This window comes from Littorina saxatilis, linkage group LG12, assembly GCF_037325665.1.
Source record: "Littorina saxatilis isolate snail1 linkage group LG12, US_GU_Lsax_2.0, whole genome shotgun sequence".
NCBI classification, from domain to species: domain Eukaryota; kingdom Metazoa; phylum Mollusca; class Gastropoda; order Littorinimorpha; family Littorinidae; genus Littorina; species Littorina saxatilis.
This window is the reverse complement of record NC_090256.1, coordinates 58,902,798-58,922,637: the sequence shown is the minus strand read 5'-3', so window position 1 is coordinate 58,922,637 and position 19,840 is coordinate 58,902,798. Positions and strand designations below refer to the sequence as shown.

The following is a 19,840-nucleotide window of genomic DNA, read 5'->3' as shown; positions in this document are numbered from 1 at the left end:
AGGAGGAGAGAAGTCATAGAGCGTGGCACGAGGAGGAGAGAAGTCATAGAGCGTGGCACGAGGAGGAGAGAAGTCACAGAGCGTGGCACGAGGAGGAGAGAAGTCACAGAGCGTGGCACGAGGAGGAGAGAAGTCACAGACCGTGGCACGAGGAGGAGAGAAGTCATAGAGCGTGGCACGAGGAGGAGAGAAGTCACAGAGCGTGGCACGAGGAGGAGAGAAGTCACAGAGCGTGGCACGAGGAGGAGAGAAGTCACAGAGCGTGGCACGAGGAGGAGAGAAGTCACAGAGCGTGGCACGAGGAGGAGAGAAGTCACAGAGCGTGGCACGAGGAGGAGAGAAGTCACAGACCGTGGCACGAGGAGGAGAGAAGTCACAGAGCGTGGCACGAGGAGGAGAGAAGTCACAGAGCGTGGCACGAGGAGGAGAGAAGTCACAGAGCGTGGCACGAGGAGGAGAGAAGTCACAGAGCGTGGCACGAGGAGGAGAGAAGTCACAGAGCGGGGCACGAGGAGGAGAGAAGTCACAGAGCGTGGCACGAGGAGGAGAGAAGTCATAGAGCGTGGCACGAGGAGGAGAGAAGTCATAGAGCGTGGCACGAGGAGGAGAGAAGTCACAGAGCGTGGCACGAGGAGGAGAGAAGTCACAGAGCGTGGCACGAGGAGGAGAGAAGTCACAGAGCGTGGCACGAGGAGGAGAGAAGTCATAGAGCGTGGCACGAGGAGGAGAGAAGTCACAGACCGTGGCACGAGGAGGAGAGAAGTCACAGAGCGTGGCACGAGGAGGAGAGAAGTCACAGAGCGTGGCACGAGGAGGAGAGAAGTCATAGAGCGTGGCACGAGGAGGAGAGAAGTCACAGACCGTGGCACGAGGAGGAGAGAAGTCACAGAGCGTGGCACGAGGAGGAGAGAAGTTATAGAGCGTGGCACGAGGAGGAGAGAAGTCACAGAGCGTGGCACGAGGAGGAGAGAAGTCACAGAGCGTGGCACGAGGAGGAGAGAAGTCACAGAGTGTGGCACGAGGAGGAGAGAAGTCACAGAGCGTGGCACGAGGAGGAGAGAAGTCACAGAGCGTGGCACGAGGAGGAGAGAAGTCATAGAGCGTGGCACGAGGAGGAGAGAAGTCATAGAGCGTGGCACGAGGAGGAGAGAAGTCACAGAGTGTGGCACGAGGAGGAGAGAAGTCACAGAGCGTGGCACGAGGAGGAGAGAAGTCACAGAGCGTGGCACGAGGAGGAGAGAAGTCACAGAGCGTGGCACGAGGAGGAGAGAAGTCACAGAGTGTGGCACGAGGAGGAGAGAAGTCACAGAGCGTGGCACGAGGAGGAGAGAAGTCACAGAGCGTGGCACGAGGAGGAGAGAAGTCACAGAGCGTGGCACGAGGAGGAGAGAAGTCACAGAGCGTGGCACGAGGAGGAGAGAAGTCATAGAGCGTGGCACGAGGAGGAGAGAAGTCATAGAGCGTGGCACGAGGAGGAGAGAAGTCACAGAGCGTGGCACGAGGAGGAGAGAAGTCACAGAGCGTGGCACGAGGAGGAGAGAAGTCACAGACCGTGGCACGAGGAGGAGAGAAGTTATAGAGCGTGGCACGAGGAGGAGAGAAGTCACAGAGCGTGGCACGAGGAGGAGAGAAGTCACAGAGCGTGGCACGAGGAGGAGAGAAGTCATAGAGCGTGGGACGAGGAGGAGAGAAGTCGCAGAGCGTGGCACGAGGAGGAGAGAAGTCACAGAGCGTGGCACGAGGAGGAGAGAAGTCACAGAGCGGGGCACGAGGCTTGGAACACAAGAGCTACTGTAATGGCTAGTTAAGTTGGGCAAACACGTACATTTACAACTTATGCATCACTTGAACAAAGAACACCAATGACAAGATTTCAATCAATCAATCAATCAATATGAGGCTTATATCGCGCGTATTCCGTGGGTACAGTTCTAAGCGCGGGGATTTTTTATTTTTTATTTTTTTTTATGCAATTTATATCGCCCACATATTCAAGGCGCAGGGATTTCGCTGAGAGGACATTCCCATCCCTGGACAGTGTTATCAAAGAGGGAATCGTCGAACCTGTCCTTGCAGAAGAGCATCGCCTTTATTTATTTTTTTTTTTTTTTACAAGAGAGAAAAATCTCCATGGCAAATATGTCAAAGCATCACTTTCATATTTCACGGAGAAAGAAAAATCTTTACTGTTTAAAGTCTCAAAGCATAACCTTTTAGATATGTTATGGAAAAAAAGAAAAGTATAACAGGTACATGTATTGTACCATCATGTTTTTACAATTTCACAAAGAGAAACGATTCTAACTACCTGCATTTAAACACAAAAACTTATTGATACATGCATTTACATCACAAAACACAATCTGTTTAACATCTCAAATCATTACCTTTATATTTGTATTGAGAAAGAAAAGTTTAACTGGTACAGACATCGTACCATCACCTTCGTTTAACTGGTACAGACATCGTACCATCACCTTCGTTTAACTGGTACAGACATCGTACCATCACCTTCGTTTAACTGGTACAGACATCGTACCATCACCTTCGTTTAACTGGTACAGACATCGTACCATCACCTTCGTTTCATTTCAAAAAGAGACAATTGTAACTGTTACATGTGTTAAAATTCAAAAACGTACATCACAGCACACCATTTCACAAGTTTGAATCAAGACCCATCATTAAAGGGAACGGGTTCGATGCTCCGCTTATTCTATCCACTGGCAGGCAATGAAACGATCGTGTACAGAAAGAAAAGCTAATCAGAGCAAATACTCACACGTTCCAATACTAGTGAGGACTGTTGACAAAGCACCATGTGTGTTTGCTCTTGAGGCGTGGATTCTTTCGACAATGGCACCAGTCAGAGCAGCAAAACATGAGTGTCACGGTGTTGTGGGTCAATGAGGAGTGATGTGCTGTGTTTGTATTTACCTTGCTCTGAACGTTCCCAAGCCTTTGTGTGAGAAATGTATGGATGGAATCAAGATTAGCAAATGAAGCTGCCGAGTGTCGTTTGCTTTTGGGTGTGGGCGGAGCAAGACAGATAGTTATCTCCCTTGAATGTAGACAATGTTTGCTGCAAGAAAAATGCTTAAATGGCATACTTAAAGAAGAGAGTAGTAGTAGTTTTCGAGAGTTCATGATAATTTTCCAACTCGTTTGCTTTCAATAAGAATGATATATATTAGGAGAAGAGTATGAAACTTCAAGAGTTACTGATAATTGTCAAACTCATGTTCTGCGACAACAAAGAATGCATACTTGGAAGAGCTGTTGATTATATGCAATATTGATTCGCCGAGATTTGGAGAAACAAGAAAGATTTTATGGTGAGGTTCCTAGCGATCGTGTGCGTTTTGAGAAAAATAAGCATTGTACACAATGAAAAGCTGCTCGTTCATATGTTTTTCACATTGGAAGCGCGCCATGGTTACTACCTGGGCTTGGGCACTTGAACCAGTTCATGTCATGTTCGTGTGGTAGAGCGGCTTAAACGTGTCATCTAAAAGCCTGCTCCCCATTATGAAGATGACGTTGGAAGGGAGGGATTGACGAGGGGAGAAGACAATTCCAAACGTGAAAAGGAGGTATCGTGAAAAGAAGGTATCGGTGGGGGCTTCAGAAAAAGACGAGAGATGAGAGGATAGAGGTGATGAATGAGTGTAAAAACCAAAAGTAAGAAGTAAGAAGGGAAAGCAAAGTGTGTGTGTGTGTGTGTGTGAGGGGGGGGACTATCTTTCTCCATAGCAACATCTATTACCTTCACTCAGTCTGTCTGTCAGTCTGCACATCTCTCTCTCTCTCATTCTCTCTCTCTCTCTCTCTCTCTCTCTCTCTCTCTCTCTCTCTCTCTCTCTCTCTCTCTCTCTCTCTCTCTCTCTCCGGGGCTGTCCCGGGCTGTAGAGTAGGATCAATTAGAGTGGTTCAATATGGCACAATCCCACAATCCTCTATCTGGCCCTGCTAATGATTTCTCCGGGCAACACAGACCCTCTGCTTGCCCCTGGCCATGGCAGTAACACCAGGAGTTTTTCCCCTTCCTTCCCTCTGTCTCTCTTTCCCTGTTTTTCTTTTTCCTCCTTCCTGATTAGTTAGCCGCCATCCTTTGCGTGTGGACTTCCGTCCTCCCCTCTCTGTCGTTCTCTCTTTCTCTCTTTTTTTACCTTGTTGTCTGTCCTTTCTGTCTTTCTATATATATATATATACATATATATATATATATATACATGTATATATATATCTCTCTCTCTCTTCCTTCTTGTTCCTCAACCCTTTCTATTTCTTGCTGTTGTGCCTCTCTCTCGTCCCTCTGCTTTTCTCCTCTCTGACTTCGCGAAGTCGACTTGGCCAAATAAATATCAGGCTTTAGGACGCCTTTACCTTTCGCTAGTGGTCATCCTTTAAAGGTGGCGCTGTGGAAGAAAGATGGGTGGCAGTGATACTTATTATGTCTTACTGATCTAAAAGTATGCTGGTGTGTGCTGCTGCTGGGTTACCACACAGGAGAATGATGACTACTGTATCATGTTAAACAAGCTTACCGTGCACTGATGGTGGTTGTAGGTGCTGGAGTCACAAAAAAGTAACTGTGAAAAAGGGTCTGCTTGAGGTGCCAACTGTGTCTTTCCAAACGAAATGTCCGTTGATAATGGTGGTTGCAGTTCACAAGGAATCTCTAAGGAGCAGCCTGTGTGTTGCTGAAGTCTGATAATGATTGGGCAAAGTCGAAGCTCGCTGCAAGAAGCTTTGGCACTGTATGTTCGGTAAAACGACCTCGCAGAGTCAACTTTGGGCTGAATGAAGGAAGGCCTTTACCTGACCCTTTACCTGTGGTGGTTGTTGCAGGTGACTGTGGCGGTGACGAAGAAGGACGGGTGGCGCGTGGTGTTGACCTTCATCCTGGTGGGGAGCATCGCGGGCGTCGTGCTCGCCGTCACCATCATCTATCTCCTCAAGCGACACCGCCGATCACGTGACAAGCTGGCGCAGCTCGCCTCAACGGGCGACGGCAACGAGGCTTCCAAGGACTACCAGGTATGCGGAGCAATTTGTTCTTGTGTGTGTGTGTTCTTGTGTGTGTGTGTGTGTGTGAGTGTGTGAGTGTGTGTGTTCTTGTGTGTGTGTGTGTGTGTGTGTGTGTGTGTGTGTGTGTGTGTGTGTGTGTGTGTGTGTGTGTGTTTTGTGTCATCTAGAGGTGTAAGGAATAACGAGAGAGCAGAGTTTTGAAGGAGAACCTGGTTAGTGGGGAGTGGGGTTCGTCGAGAGTAGAACATTGGTTTGATAAGTAGGATTTGGAAGAGCACCTGAAAAAACAGGATCGCTTAAAATGTGTGACAAACAATGCGAGGGGTGACAATTATGCCATTGGGAACATATTTTAAGATTGGTGCATTGATGTGCAAGTTGTTGTTTGTCCAAGAGAGACTATTCAGTCAAGTGAGAACGGGTAGTAACACTGACCGATACGTTGGTTTTACCTTAATTATTCTGGCACATTGCTGATGGGTTGGGATGAGCGACGGGAAGAAGCTAGGGCTGTATGATGTATTTTTTATTTTTATTTTATTTATTTACGAGGATTTATATCGCGCACGTATCTCACCACACAAGGCGACTCAAGGCGCATGTTACCTATTAATGCCGTGTGAGATGGAATTTTTTACACAATATATCACGCATTCACATCGGCCAGTAGATCGACTGCCTTTAGGCGCTGCATCCACCTTTCACGGCCTATTATTCCAGGTCACACGGGTATTTTGATACGTACTTACATGATGTGTGCGGGTGTGTTGTTGCAGGACCTGTGTCGGCAGCGCATGCAGAGCAAGGCCTCGGAGAAGCCGGAACCCCTGCACGCCGCGTCCCGCATCGGTAGTGTGTCCGAGTCTCAGGTCCGCAGCCCCTCCAGCCGATCCTCAACCTCCTCCTGGTGAGTCCAGTCTCCTTCTTTTTCTTTCTCCGTCTCCGTGTCCTTCTGTTTGTCTTTTTGACTTGCTTGTCCACACGTTCTTTCAGTTGATGTGCTTCCACCTCCTAGTGAGTCCTGTCACACACACACATGCATCACACACGCGCGCAGCCAGTCAACCACCGACTCAATAAGAATGTTGCATAATAAAGTTCCACAAACACAAATTGTAGTATAAGAGGAAATATTATTGTTCACTTATAAACATGTTATAACACATACGCACACACACACTTTTAAATTAATGACCTGCTGGAGTAAATGGCTTATTTATCGAGCTATGTAATAAGGGTAATACTCAAATAACCAACTGAGTTCAGCCGTAGATAGAAATCCCGATGATGTAGACGTAGACGATAGAATGACGATAGAATGATGGTAGTAGGACGACAGTTAAAGGTGAAGCAGAAGACTGCGCAGACGTAGATGAAGATGTAGATGTAGGTGAAATGTCATCTTCCGGTTAAAGTTGACACCAGAACTTGGTTGTTTCAGTCTTCAGGTTAACGACAGGACGACCGCATCTCGGCCGCATGTACAAGACAAATCATTATGCCCTTCCCCAGTCCGATCTCCGAAACCGGACCTACAGCTGCTGTAGCTGGATTCGCTGCTTGGAACGCAAGCCTTTCCCGAATGAAGTATTATTCCCCAGTTTCTAAATTCATATATCAAATGAACACAATTCACAAACATTTACAACGTAAACTACGAAAAACACGAGAAAAACCATATAGCGCACACACAGGCAGTAAAGCCCAAACACCAACACAGGCGCTTGCAATGGGTCTTTTATACATACAACAGGCGCTTGTGACAAGTCCATTGTTTGTCTTTCTCTGTGTCCCTCTTACGTCTCGATGTCCATTTGTCTGTCCGTCTGTCTGTCTGTCTCACGGTGCCACGTCTGTGAGTCCATCCAGTCGATCTTCTACCTTCTGTTGATGGGTCCAGCATTGTCTCGTGCGTCTGTCTTTCTGTCTGTCTGTATGTCTGTTTGTCTGCCTGTCTGTGTCTGTGTATGCCTGTGTGTGATAGTTTGGCTGGCTTTGTCCGAGCTCCACAGTCCTTCTTTCCAGCCTTTTGCATACCATCTCCTGGAGAGTTTGACTGGATGGATCGCTGTTTCAAGTGTTTGTTTCTTTCTTTCTGTCTGAGCTACAGGTTCGCACCTGTCCATCTTTTGTTTTGGTTTGTTTTCTTCCATTTCAGCGGAGATGTTCTGTGTCATGGTTGTGTTTCTGAATCTGCCCGGACGGTCATTGCCTGTGTCACTCCGGTGTTTGCAGTTGTTCATCTTTTTCTACTTCCTCTAGGTTGTGAGTGTGCTTTGTCGGCATGTGGTTGTTTCCATGTCTTTTGTCAGTGTGACCGTGCCTTATTTCTACAGTGTGTCCAAGGGTCACGCCTGGATCACTCTTGAACTCCCTGTTCTGTTTTGTCAGTAAGTGTGTGTTGTTGCCATGTGTATGTGCCAATGGCTCGTGTCAGTGTCACCGTGTCTTGTTTCACCAGTGTGTTCAAGGTTCAGGTCTGCGGTCCCTCAATCAGCCTTGTCATTCCCTCCAGGTCGATGGCTGTGTCTGCGTGTGTACGTCATAGTCACATTGTTTGTCAGTGTCTGCTGTCGACATGCAATACCCTGATGGTCTCTCATTCAACAGCGGTTTTATGTTTGAGTAGTCTTATTCTCGTTCGGTTGTTATTTTTACTGCACATTACACTCGACATGTGCACGTGACGTGAACTTTTAGTGACATGCTTTTGAAGACCACGCAGGAAGCGTGAGATGAGCTTCAAACAATGCAGTGCTCTACGGGAAAAGTAATTGAAAGACAACGTGAGGCATGCGCACGAAGCGGGCAAGAAGCGGGTAATAAGATAGCTGTGACGATCTGCTTCAGCACAAACTTGAGTATGTTGAAAACTGCGCATGTAATTGATCATTTAAAGATACCGTGTCCTACCGGGCTCACATCCATGAGAGGTAGCATAGGACAAATGTCCTGGATAGTGATAGGACATTTGTCCTGAACAAAAATAAATCAATATGACTTTTTTTTCGCAGCAAAACGTAAATTTAATTAAACTTGGCTAGTTTCTTGTCACAAAGGTAACAGAACAAATACAATAATAAACACGGGAATGAAGTCGGCCAGCTTGAAACGGAGCCACGCGCGGGGGATGGGGCCTAGGGGGTAACGTCTCTCTTCGGCGCCGAAGTTTCACTTTCTGTAGAGCGACGGTTTGATCTGGCTCTGGCTGCTCAGAGGCCGGAGGGAGCTCAGTTTTAGTGGTACTAGCCGCTGGTGAGGGCATAGATTTGAAGTACAAACGCTTCTGGCCTTTTTCTGGCACCAAGTTTTGTTTCGGCGGCATGTTGCTTTTCTGAGAGAAAAACCGCGAAGGAAGACAACTGTCAACTGGCTTGGAGCATTCAGAGTTGCGACCCTTGGAAGCTCTTCTCTTTAAAAAGCACATAAGGTCTCCCCAAATTTCGTCTGCTTGGTGATACACATCGCTTCGCAAAACATCGATAAAATAGCAAATCAAACTACTGTAAATTGGAAAGTACTGACAATGTCCAGATTAAATGAAAGCATAATCGGACAATAACCAATTTGTGAAAAAAACCAATATGACATAATTATGTCCTCTTGCATGAATAATGTATAGGACATTTGGAAAAAATATCCGTGTATGTCCGATGTCCGACGTGGATGTGAGCCCCTGGAATCGTGTTAATCATAACACACCTATCCAGGCTTAAACATTTACTAAGAGCATCTATCCACCTGGACACACCACACATCGACAGCCGCTTGCTGTGCAGAGTTACAATTGTGTGTTGAATTCATTTTCGGAGTGACACAGATGTCAGGCTACTAAATTAATTTAGCAACACACACAAAGTCCCACTCTGCCCAGGATACAGTCACGCTGTTGATTGTTGGCATGTGTTAAAGTGAAAAGATGTTTCTTATTTCTTGTGAAAAGTCTCACAGATCTGTGGCGGCGAACACGACCGTTTATGCGAGAAGATCGATAGCTTAAATATGAATTGTATGTAGAATAAGAGGGGGTTGTGAACAAGTGTTGTAAAGCAAGAGAGAAATACTACAAGAGAGAAGAATAGGGTTTGCAAGAAAGAGATGACACAACGGAAGGTTGACGTACCGCGCGCAAGCTGTGGACAAGACATGAGACAGTGAAGTGTATGGTGAAAAGAAAAACTGACAGGAGATTGTGAAGGAAGTTATGGGAGATCGGAGAGGAAGTAGTGAGTGATTGTTGAGGGGGGGGGGAGGTACATCTTGGAATACTATTCACAAGCTATAGACAAAACCTGAGACACATGAAACAAACAAATACACTGATGACGCGTAGGATGAAACGCTGTAAGGAGATTGTGAGGGAAAGCGGCAGATAGGGGAAGAAGAAGTGGGTGATTGTGGGGGGGGTGGGGGGGTGGAGGAAGGGAAGGTGGAGGAAGGGAAGGTTGAGGAAGGGAAGGGGTGCCCTGATTGGCAGCCTGCACATGACAGCACCTCCCAAATCCAATTTGCCAGCCCCCCTTCATTGCCATGCTGAGTGGGTCCGTGGCTGGAAGGCCTGGGTACTGCCCCCTCCGCCCCGCTGTTCCCAATGCCTGCAGGCCCCTGTTTAACATGGACTAACGTACCGTGCCATCATTAACACCGCCTGATGGACTTCGCAATGCGTAGGACCAGATCAAGTGCGAAGCCAAAATATATTTCATCAGAGTTAAAGGCGTTGTTCACAGTGGTGTGCGATTCTTTATCAGAGCTGCGGAGAACGCTGTGGTGTGCAGTCATTTGAATCTTTTTGTGGAAAATGCGAACTACTTCTGCTTGGCACTGAAGCGGATTAAATGCAGTGCACAGCCCCCGCCCCTTTTCAGACCTAAAACATTCTTGGGAAAATATGTCCTAAAAAGGAGGGACTCTTTAAATGGGAGGTTTAAATTGGAGGGGTCTTAAAAGGGAGGATTCACTGTAATCATTAGCTTCATATAGCTCAGCTCGGTAAACCGTGATAATGAGATTGTTTAAATTCCTTGCTCTTATGAAATGTTCGTAGTGGATGGACGAATTGCCTAATTTAATTTATGGAACGAAACCCGTCGTCCGATCAATCAGAACAGCCGTTGATTCCAGTGAGGCGACTCTGCTGTAGAGGGTGACGTTGCCCAGCTTTCCATGGTGACCAAGCATATCTCTCCCACTGATGTATTGTGGCCATGTGTTTGTTTGTTTGTTTGCTTAACGCCCAGCCGACCACGAAGGGCCATATCAGGGCGGTGCTGCTTTGACATATAACGGGGTATGTAACGTGCGCCAGAAGTCGCAGCACAGGCTTCATGTCTCACCCAGTCACATTATTCTGACACCGGACCAACCAGTCCTAGCACTAACCCCATAATGCCAGACGCCAGGCGGAGCAGCCACTAGATTGCCAATTTTAAAGTCTTAGGTATGACCCGGTCGGGGTTCGAATTTGTGGCCATTGTCTTCCCACACTCCTTATACGGGTACTTCGGTAAATTCATTGTCTTCAGTGTAGGTCATTCTCCCATGTACGCCGTGTTACGTTGCTGATATTTAAATTGTTAACCGTTAAAATGTCACCAAGTTTTTGGGGATTTGATATTCATTCGGCGGTTCGTCGACTCTCTTTGTCTTTTTATATGGAAAATGTATGAAGCTTAGAAACAAAATGTTAGCATTGTGGACGTTCTATCAAAAACCTTTAAATGTTTCCTCTGGCTAAGTGCTAAACAACGCATGCTTTCAGCTTAAATGACAGTTTAAGAGATTTCACCCTTTCTGTCTTAATTCAAGTGCACGTCATTCTGTTGTTTTTGTCAAGCCGGGGAGGAGGGGGTTCAGTTGATGTGCTGCGCGGCGAGTGTCTGCTGATCCAAAAGTCACGCTTTTCGCCACATCCATTAATTGTTCACTCCTTCCGGAAACGCTTCCTGTCTGCATCCCTATCGTATACCCATCTCTGTCTGTGTCTCTCTCTGTCTGTCGGTCTGTCCCTGTCTTTCTGTCTTTCCCTCCCTCTCTCTGTCTGTCCTGTATTTGTCTCTCTCTGTGTCGATCTCTCTTTTTACATTTAGTCAAGTTTTGACTAAATGTTTTAACATAGAGGGGGAATCGAAACGAGGGTCGAGGTGTGTGTGTGTGTGTGTGTGTGTGTGTGTGTGGAGCGATTCAGAGTAAACTACTGGACCGATCTTTATGAAATTTTTCATGAGAGTTCCTGGGTATGATATCCCCAGACGTTTTCTTCATTTTTTTCGATAAATGTCTTTGATGACGTCATATCCGGCATTTTGTAAAAGTTGAGGCGGCACTGTCACACCTTCATTTTTCAATCAAATTGATTGAAAATTTGGCCAAGCAATCTTCGACAAAGGCCGGACTTTGGTATTGCATTTCAGCTTGGAGGCTTAAAAATTAATTAATGACTTTGGTCATTAAAAATCTGAAAATTGTAATTAAAATTATTTTTTTATGAAACGATCCAAAATTACGTTTATCGTATTCTTCATCATTGTCCGATTCAAAAAACATATAAATATGTTATATTCGGATTAAAAACAAGCTCTGAAAATTAAAAATATAAAAATTATGATTAAAATTAAATTTCCGAAATCGATTTAAAAACAATTTCATCTTATTCCTTGTCCGTTCCTGATTCCAAAAACATATAGATATGATATGTTTGGATTAAAAACAAACTCAGTAAGCTAAAAAGAATAGAGATATAGAAAAGCGTGCTATCCTCCTCAGCGCAACCGCTACCGCGCTTTTCTGAATTGTTAATTTCACTGCCTTTGCCACGAGCGGTGGACAGACGATGCTACGAGTGTACGGTCTTGCGGAAAAAATGCAATGCGTTCAGTTTCATTCTGTGAGTTCGACTGAGCTTGACTAAATGTTGTATTTTCGCCTTACGCGACTTGTTTTTTCTTCTCTTTCTGCCCTTTCCTCAAAGGTAATATTTAGCATGGGTCAATTTCTATATTTTTTCTCACCTTCACCCCTCCCCATTGTGACAGTATTTGGAGGAAGACAGAGGGCGGTGTAATGGAGACAAAAAGTGTGTCCGCGTGCAGCCCAGCACAAACAAGCTTCCCCCTGCTAATGGACTCTCTTCCTTGCCTCGTTATTTTTCAAATTTGATCGCTGATGAATGAGAAATGGCGTGCAGAGTGGCATCGCTTCCAACGCTGCCTGACGCTCCTCCCATAGGTTTGGAAGCTTTTTTACTTGGGAAAATACCTATTATATCCGTGTAACACTCACGTTTCCAGGATAGGCATTAAAGCTTCTTTCAAGCATGGGCGGTTGTTAGTTTTTACATTTAGTCAAGTTATGACTAAATGTTTTAACATAGAGGGGGAATCGAGACGAGGGTCGTGGTGTGTCTGTGTGTGTGTGTGTGTGTGAGTAGAGCGATTCAGACTAAACTACTGGACCGATCTTTATGTAATCTGACATGAGAGTTCCTGGGATGATATCCCCGGACGTTTTTTTCATTTTTTCGATAAATACCTTTGATGACGTCATATCCGGCTTTTTGTAAAAGTTGAGGCGGCACTGTCACACCCTCATTTTTCAATCAAATTGATTGAAATTTTGGCAAAGCAATCTTCGACAAAGGCCGAACTTTGGTATTGCATTTCAGCTTGGTGGCTTAAAAACTAATGAATGAGTTTGGTCATTAAAAATCGGAAACTTGTAATCAAAATTAATTTTTTTATTAAACGATCCAAAAACAATTTCATCTTATTCTTCGTCATTTTCTGATTCCAAAAACATATACGTATGTTATATTTGGATTACAAACAAGCTCTGAAAATTAAAAATATGAAAATTATGATTAAAATTAATTTTCTGAAATCGATTTAAAAACAATTTCATCTTATTCCTTGTCGGTCCCTGATTCCAAAAACATATAGATATGATATGTTTGGATTAAAAACAAACTCAGTAAGCTAAAAAGCTGCCACTGGTGTATATGCCTTACCGTGGCGTAGCAGCTTGCGTGCCCTGATGATCCAAAGAGCTATGCCGGCCGGAGCCTTCATAGTACTCCTGGCAGGTGTAACCACGCCGGACAGGTCTGAGGTGAATGGGGCCAGACTAAGTATACACCCTGGCCCTCCAGGTTGGGGGTTGTGCGAAGGGCTAACAACCCATCCATGGAAAAAAATACCCGTTACAGAAAGGTCAACAAGAGATACAAGGAACATTTCGGCCCTGGGAGAAGATGGATCTCCAGCTGGAGAGCTTATGAAGCACGGTGGCGAAAGCCAGATGCCTCTGGAAACCACCGAGCCGACGACCATCATGTCGACCAGGACCACCACCACTCTCGGGACATGGAACGTCCGGACCATGTTTGAAACCGGCAAGACTGCGCAAGTGGCAGCCGAGATGAGGAACTACAACCTGTCCATCCTGGGAATCAGCGAGTCACGATGGACAGGCTCCGGACAGAGAAGACTCGTTACTGGAGATATGCTGCTGTTTTCGGGCCACGAGGAAGAGGGTGCTCCACACACCAGAGGAGTGGCCCTGATGTTGTCCAAGACGGCACAGAGAGCGCTCATTGGATGGGAAGCCCACGGACCACGGATTCTCACCGCTACCTTCAGAACCAAGAAGCGGAGGATTAACCTGGACATCATCCAGTGTTACGCACCCACCAACGACACCGAGGAGGAAGACAAAGAGGAGTTTTACAACCGAATGGCCACCATAATCCAGAAATGCCCAAGTCGTAACATCACCATTGTCATGGGAGACTTGAACGCAAAGATCGGCAGTGACAACAGAGGCTATGAGGAGATCATGGGGCAACAGGGTTTAGGAGAGATGAATGACAACGGAGAGAGGCTTGCAGACTTATGTGCTACAAACAACCTGGTCATTGGAGGGAGTCTCTTCCAACACAAAAGAATCCACAAGGCCACTTGGATATCACCGGACCTGTCGACGGAAAACCAAATCGACCACGTGTGTATCGGGAAGAAGTTCAGACGATCACTTCAGGATGTCCGCGTGAGGAGAGGAGCAGATGTTGCTTCCGACCATCAGCTCCTAGTTGCCAGACTGAGGCTGAAGCTGAGAAGGAATTGGACAGAGGGTTCCAGCCAACGTCAGCGATACAACACCACGGCCCTCAAAGACAACACTAAGATGCAGGATTTTAAGATCGCTCTCTCCAACAAGTTTGAGTTCCTGCAGGAGATACTCGACGAAGAGACTATAGACAAGCAGTGGCAGGGAGTGAAGGAGGCCGTCACATCAACCTGCAGAGAGGTGCTCCTTTAAAACGCAGCCACAAAGAGTGGATCACAGCAGAGACAATGAGAAAGATTGAGGATAGAAAGCTGAAGAAATCAGAAATCAACAACAGCCGCACCAGAACGGGAAAAGCAGAAGCACAGAAGAAATACACAAGCGCAAACAAAACCGTCAAAAAGAGCATCAAGGCCGACAAGAAAAACTACATGGATACGATGGCAACAGAAGCAGAGGAAGCCGCCTACCATGGAAACATGCGGGACCTTTATGCCACCATCAAGAAGCTGTCCGGAAAGTTCAGCAAGCCTGAGAGACCTGTTAAGGACAAGGAGGGCAAGTCAATATCTGATGAAGCAGGACAAAGGAAAAGATGGATGGAACATTTTGAGGAGCTGTTAAATAGACCAGCTCCACGGGATCCACCAGACATCCCACCAGCCAACGGCGACCTCTTCATCAACTGCAACGCGCCAACAAAAGAGGAGATCAGCCAGGCCATCAAACAGTTGCGAAACGGCAAGGCGGCAGGACCTGACGGTATCCCAGCGGAGGCGCTAAAGGCTGATTTGGCGACCAGCGTGGAGATGCTCTATCCCCTTTTCTTCAAGATCTGTGAAGAAGAACAAGTTCCATCAGAATGGAAAGAGGAGTACCTCATCAAACTGCCCAAGAAAGGAGACCTGAGCGCCTGTTCAAACTACAGAGGGATAACACTGCTGTCTATCCCAGGCAAAGTGTTCAATCGGGTGCTACTGAACAGACTGAAAGATGCTGTCGATCCTCAGCTGCGGGACCATCAAGCAGGATTCCGAAAAGACAGGTCATGCACGGACCAGATAGCAACGCTGCGCATCATCCTCGAACAGTCACAGGAATGGAACTCGTCTCTTTATGTCAACTTTATTGACTACGAGAAAGCGTTTGACAGCGTTGACCGACAAAGCCTCTGGACACTGCTGAGACATCATGGAGTGCCGGAAAAGATCACCAACATCATCAGGAACTCATACGAGGGTTTGACCTGCAGAGTAGTCCACGGCTGTCAACTAACAGATGCCTTCCAAGTGAGAACAGGCGTGAGACAAGGATGTCTACTATCGCCTTTCCTGTTCCTACTTGTGATTGACTGGGTGATGAAGGCATCCACAGCCCAGAAGCGGAACGGAATCCAGTGGACACTCTGGACACAGTTGGATGACCTGGACTTTGCAGATGACGTGGCCCTTCTTTCCCATACCCAACAACAAATGCAGGAGAAGACCAGCACTGTGGCCAACAACTCCGCTCGATTTGGCCTCAACATCCACAAGGGGAAGAGCAAGGTCCTTAGGACCAACGCAACAGCCAACACGACCCCCATCACGCTGGATGGTGAAGCACTGCAAGAGGTAGACAATTTCACCTATCTCGGAAGCATTGTCGACAAGCAGGGTGGCACGGACGTTGATGTTAGAGTCCGGATTGGCAAAGCAAAAGCAGCTTTCCTTCAACTGAAGAACGTATGGGCATCAGCATACCTGAGCATCAACACCAAGCTCAGGATTTTCAACACCACGGTGAAGTCAGTCTTGCTGTATGGAGCCGAAACCTGGAGAACTACAGTTGCCATCACAAGAAAAATCCAGACCTTCATTAACACCTGCCTCAGAAGAATCCTCCGAATTCGCTGGCCTGACACCATCAGCAACAAAGACCTTTGGCAGTGAACAAAACAGTTATCCGTAGAACAGGACATTCTGCAAAGACGCTTCCGGTGGATTGGCCACACACTCCGCAAGACGACAACCAGCATCACGCGACAGGCCCTCACATGGAACCCGCAGGGCAAGAGGAGACGAGGCCGGCCGAGAAACACCTGGCGTCGTGACTTGGAGGCAGAGGTGAAACACATCGGCTACACCTGGAGACAACTGGAGAGATTGGCCCAGAATCGGAGTGCCTGGCGAGCTCTTGTTGGCGGCCTATGCCCCGGACGGGGTCAAAGGCATAAGTGAAGTGTAAAAAGAATAGAGATACAGAAAAGCGTGTTCTCCTGCTCAGCGCGACCACTACCGCACTATTCTGGCTTGTCGATTTCACTGCCTTTGCCACGAGCGGTGGACTGACGAAACTATGAGTATGCGGTCTTGGTGAAAAAAGCAGTGCGTTCAGTTTCATTCTGTGAGTTCGACAACTTGACTAAATGTTGTTATTTCGCCTTACGCGACTTGTTTTTACATTTAGTCAAGTTTTGACTAAATGTTTTAACATAGAGGGGGAATCGAGACGAGGGTCGTGGTGTATGTGTGTCTGTGTGTGTGTGTGTGTGTGTGTGTGTGTGTGTGTGTGTGTGTGTGTGTGTGTGTGTGTGTGTGTGTGTAGAGCGATTCAGAGTAAACTACTGGACCGATCTTTATGAAATTTTACATGAGAGTTCCTGGGTATGATATCCCCAGAAATGTTTTTCATTTTTTCGATAAATGTCTTTTATGACGTCATATCCGGTTTTTTGTAAAAGTTGAGGCGGCACTGTCACACCTTCATTTTTCAATCAAATTGATTGAAATTTTGGCCAAGCAAACTTCGACGAAGGTCGGACTTCGGTATTGCATTTCAGCATGGAGGCTTAAAACATAATTAATGCTTTGGTCATTAAAAATCTGAAAATTGTAATTAAAATTATTTTTTTTATAAAACGATCCAAAATTACTTTTATTTTATTCTTCATCATGTTCTGATTCAAAAAACATATAAGTATGTTATATTCGGATTAAAAGCAAGCTCTGAAAATTAAAAATATAAAAATTATGATTAAAATTAAATTTCCGAAATCGTTTTAAAAACAATTTCATCTTATTCCTTGTCGGTTCCTGATTCCAAAAACATATAGATATGATATGTTTGGATTAAAAACACGCTCAGAAAGTTAAAACGAAGAGAGGTACAGTAAAGCGTGCTATGCAGCACAGCGCAACCGCTACCGCGCTAAACAGGCTCGTCACTTTCACTGCCTTTTGCACTAGCGGCGGACTACGGTCATTGTGAAAAAATGCAGTGCGTTCAGTTTCATTCTGTGAGTTCCACAGCTTGACTAAATGTAGTAATTTCGCCTTACGCGACTTGTTTTTATCTGAGAGGGTAGTATAGCGTCTGACGTTCCTCAGATGGGGGTGCATACCCAGCACCAAGGCAAGTATTTCGTACGGTGAAACTCCAGTTCAATAGTGAATCAAGTGTTTATGCCGACGTCTGCCCAGCGAAACTTGTGTTTCGTGAAAGTTAATGCTTTTCGGTGATAGTGTCGAGGGTGTGGGTGGTTTATGTCGAACATGGATTAAAAGACTTTAGTTGTGTCCTCATTTCTGTAGGTCGCACACGCGTGCGGTTAGGCGCAAGAAGATTGCTCGCTCTGAGGCACACAGACTCTGGTGACTGTCTTGTGTTCCTCCTTCTGAATCACACAGTTCGCTCTGAGGCACACAGACTCTGGTGACTGTCTTGTGTTCCTCCTTCTGAATCACACAGTTCGCTTTGAGGCTTGTATTTGACAGCGTTTCTGTTTGCCTCTACAGCGTTTCGGGAAGTTCGAGCAGATAACTCAGTCGCGTTGAACGTGGTGCTCTTGACTTTGTTTCCATTTCACTTGGTCCCTGGGTGAATCGTGCCATAAGGTACGAGTAGACATTTGGCATTGAAACTAAATTACTTTTGGCTCTGTCCCAAACAAATACGCAACAGACTTTAAAAATGGTTGGTTTAAACGGTGTTTCTTTCAACAATTAACCGGTACAATACACAATAAGCATATTTAGAATCAACAACAAGCTTAAAGCTTATAGTAGTGATCTTAAAGACAAGAACGGTTCAAATTCCCGTAGGTCTCCGAAACGTGGAGTAAGTTGTAAGGCACATCTCATTCTGACCTGATTTTAGATTCTAACCGCGCTAAGAACTGCCGTTCCCAGCTGAAACAGCCAGTGGACTATGCAAACAGGATTCTTCTTCTTCGGAATCGGTACCATGCCTGTAATTTGCATCTGAACCGCATGGTCTGCTTGGAGACGAGAACATCGTGCTTCGAGTGCTTTTCTTGTTTGTATTTCTCTCAGTTGCCCTTCGAGCTGTTATAATTATACATCGAGATCGAGGAATCTGACTCTGTGTGCAGCCTTCTCCTAATGGAGAAAATGGCAATGTGTTAATCAGTTCATTTTCTGAACTAACTTTGGAGTGTAATTTAACCGCTCTGAACGGTAGTGCGCGTATGACATTGGTGGAAGATTGTCTGAATGATGTCCATGTTCGTTTGTCTGTTGACCTGTTCAGCCTGAGTCTTGACAGATGTGCAATCAATTGGGTTCAGCTTTTCCTAGGTTGTTCGGTACAGTTAACACAGTTTGCACTCGGAGTATGATGCTTGTCCCTAGGAATTACCCTGATTTATGGCGAAATTTATTTTAAGTCAAGAGAATGGTAAGAATGGGTCGATTCAGTGGGTTGGTAGGAATTACCCTGATTCAAGGCGAGACTGATTATATTCTAAGTGAAGAGGATAGTATGACTGATTTGAATAACGATTTCTTTTAGTGCAGCCGTAGAATGTGATAACTGCTTTGTTCAGAATGGTACAGAAAAGGGGAGTGTTTCGTTGTTGGGTCCTAAAAGCGTGCACACACACACACACACACACACACACACACACACACACACACACACACGAGCGCAAGCATACACGCATATCTGACAATAGGACTTTAATTTTATAAGAGAATCTGATCAAACATGAAGCAAAACCGTTGATTTTTTGGGTGTTGCTGCGGCTGGAAAAGAAGGTGCCACGGGATCTAGTAAAGAACGAAATATGAGCCTCAATTTTAAACATTCCTTTTTCATTCAGTTCATGTTCAGTCCATGCATCGCTTTTCTTAAACCGTTTTGCCCAGGAAGGGGAAGGGAGAAATAAATTGAAAAATAAATGATTTAGCGTCTCCTTGGGCCGATCCATCGCGGCTGGCTGAGCGTTAAGCATTTAATAATCAATCAATCAGGCCTCCTTTTTGCCGGGATGTCACCCGGTTTTCATCCGCGCTTGCGTGCGGTCAGCTCTGTAACGTGGTGACGTTCTGCTTTGCGTCGCAGCGAGTATTGTTTTCCCCTTGTAGTTGTACGATTGCAGTGGCTCTAAAACTGAGTGACGTTCACTACTTTAAAAGGTAGTGTTAACAACCTCAAAATAATGAGCACTAACAAGGCATAATTCACTCACAGAAACATCAGAAAGGAAATTATCACTAACTCAGAGTTTCGAGCGCAGAGAAGTCAACACGTGCAGAAAATGAGAACATATTCATGATAACCAAGAAGCTAACATTAGAAAAAAGTACAATGATGAAACTAATGTTCACGGGCACGCTCTTTGTAATTACACACCAGCTTATACTTGCACAAAGGGAGAACGTATTCATCAGCATTCATAACCTCCCAGTAATAAGCAGGGTTTAGCCGTTGAACACAGACACGACATATGAAGCCAGCGGTTAGA

General features: G+C 45.8%; 2 protein-coding genes across 3 annotated transcripts in view; both read left to right on the top strand.

Moving 5' to 3' along the window:
• The window catches only part of LOC138983148 (golgin subfamily A member 6-like protein 22), a 7,020-nt gene extending 1,574 nt beyond the window's left edge, over positions 1 to 5,446 (top strand). Inside the window, exons 2-4 of the mRNA XM_070356557.1 lie at positions 1 to 1,793; positions 4,852 to 5,040; positions 5,426 to 5,446. The exon at positions 1 to 1,793 is cut by the window's left edge and continues 325 nt beyond it. Coding sequence (XP_070212658.1) covers positions 1 to 1,793; positions 4,852 to 5,040; positions 5,426 to 5,446 — 2,003 coding nt within the window. The remainder of the gene's footprint in view (positions 1,794 to 4,851; positions 5,041 to 5,425) is intronic.
• LOC138982390 (receptor-type tyrosine-protein phosphatase N2-like) overlaps positions 1 to 19,840 on the top strand; it is a 179,670-nt gene that overhangs the window by 107,901 nt on the left and 51,929 nt on the right. For both annotated transcript variants that reach the window (XM_070355658.1, XM_070355656.1), the window contains 2 exons: positions 4,852 to 5,040; positions 5,808 to 5,938. In XM_070355658.1, the coding sequence (XP_070211759.1) occupies positions 5,826 to 5,938 (113 nt within the window). In that variant the 5' untranslated portion in view covers positions 4,852 to 5,040; positions 5,808 to 5,825. The remainder of the gene's footprint in view (positions 1 to 4,851; positions 5,041 to 5,807; positions 5,939 to 19,840) is intronic.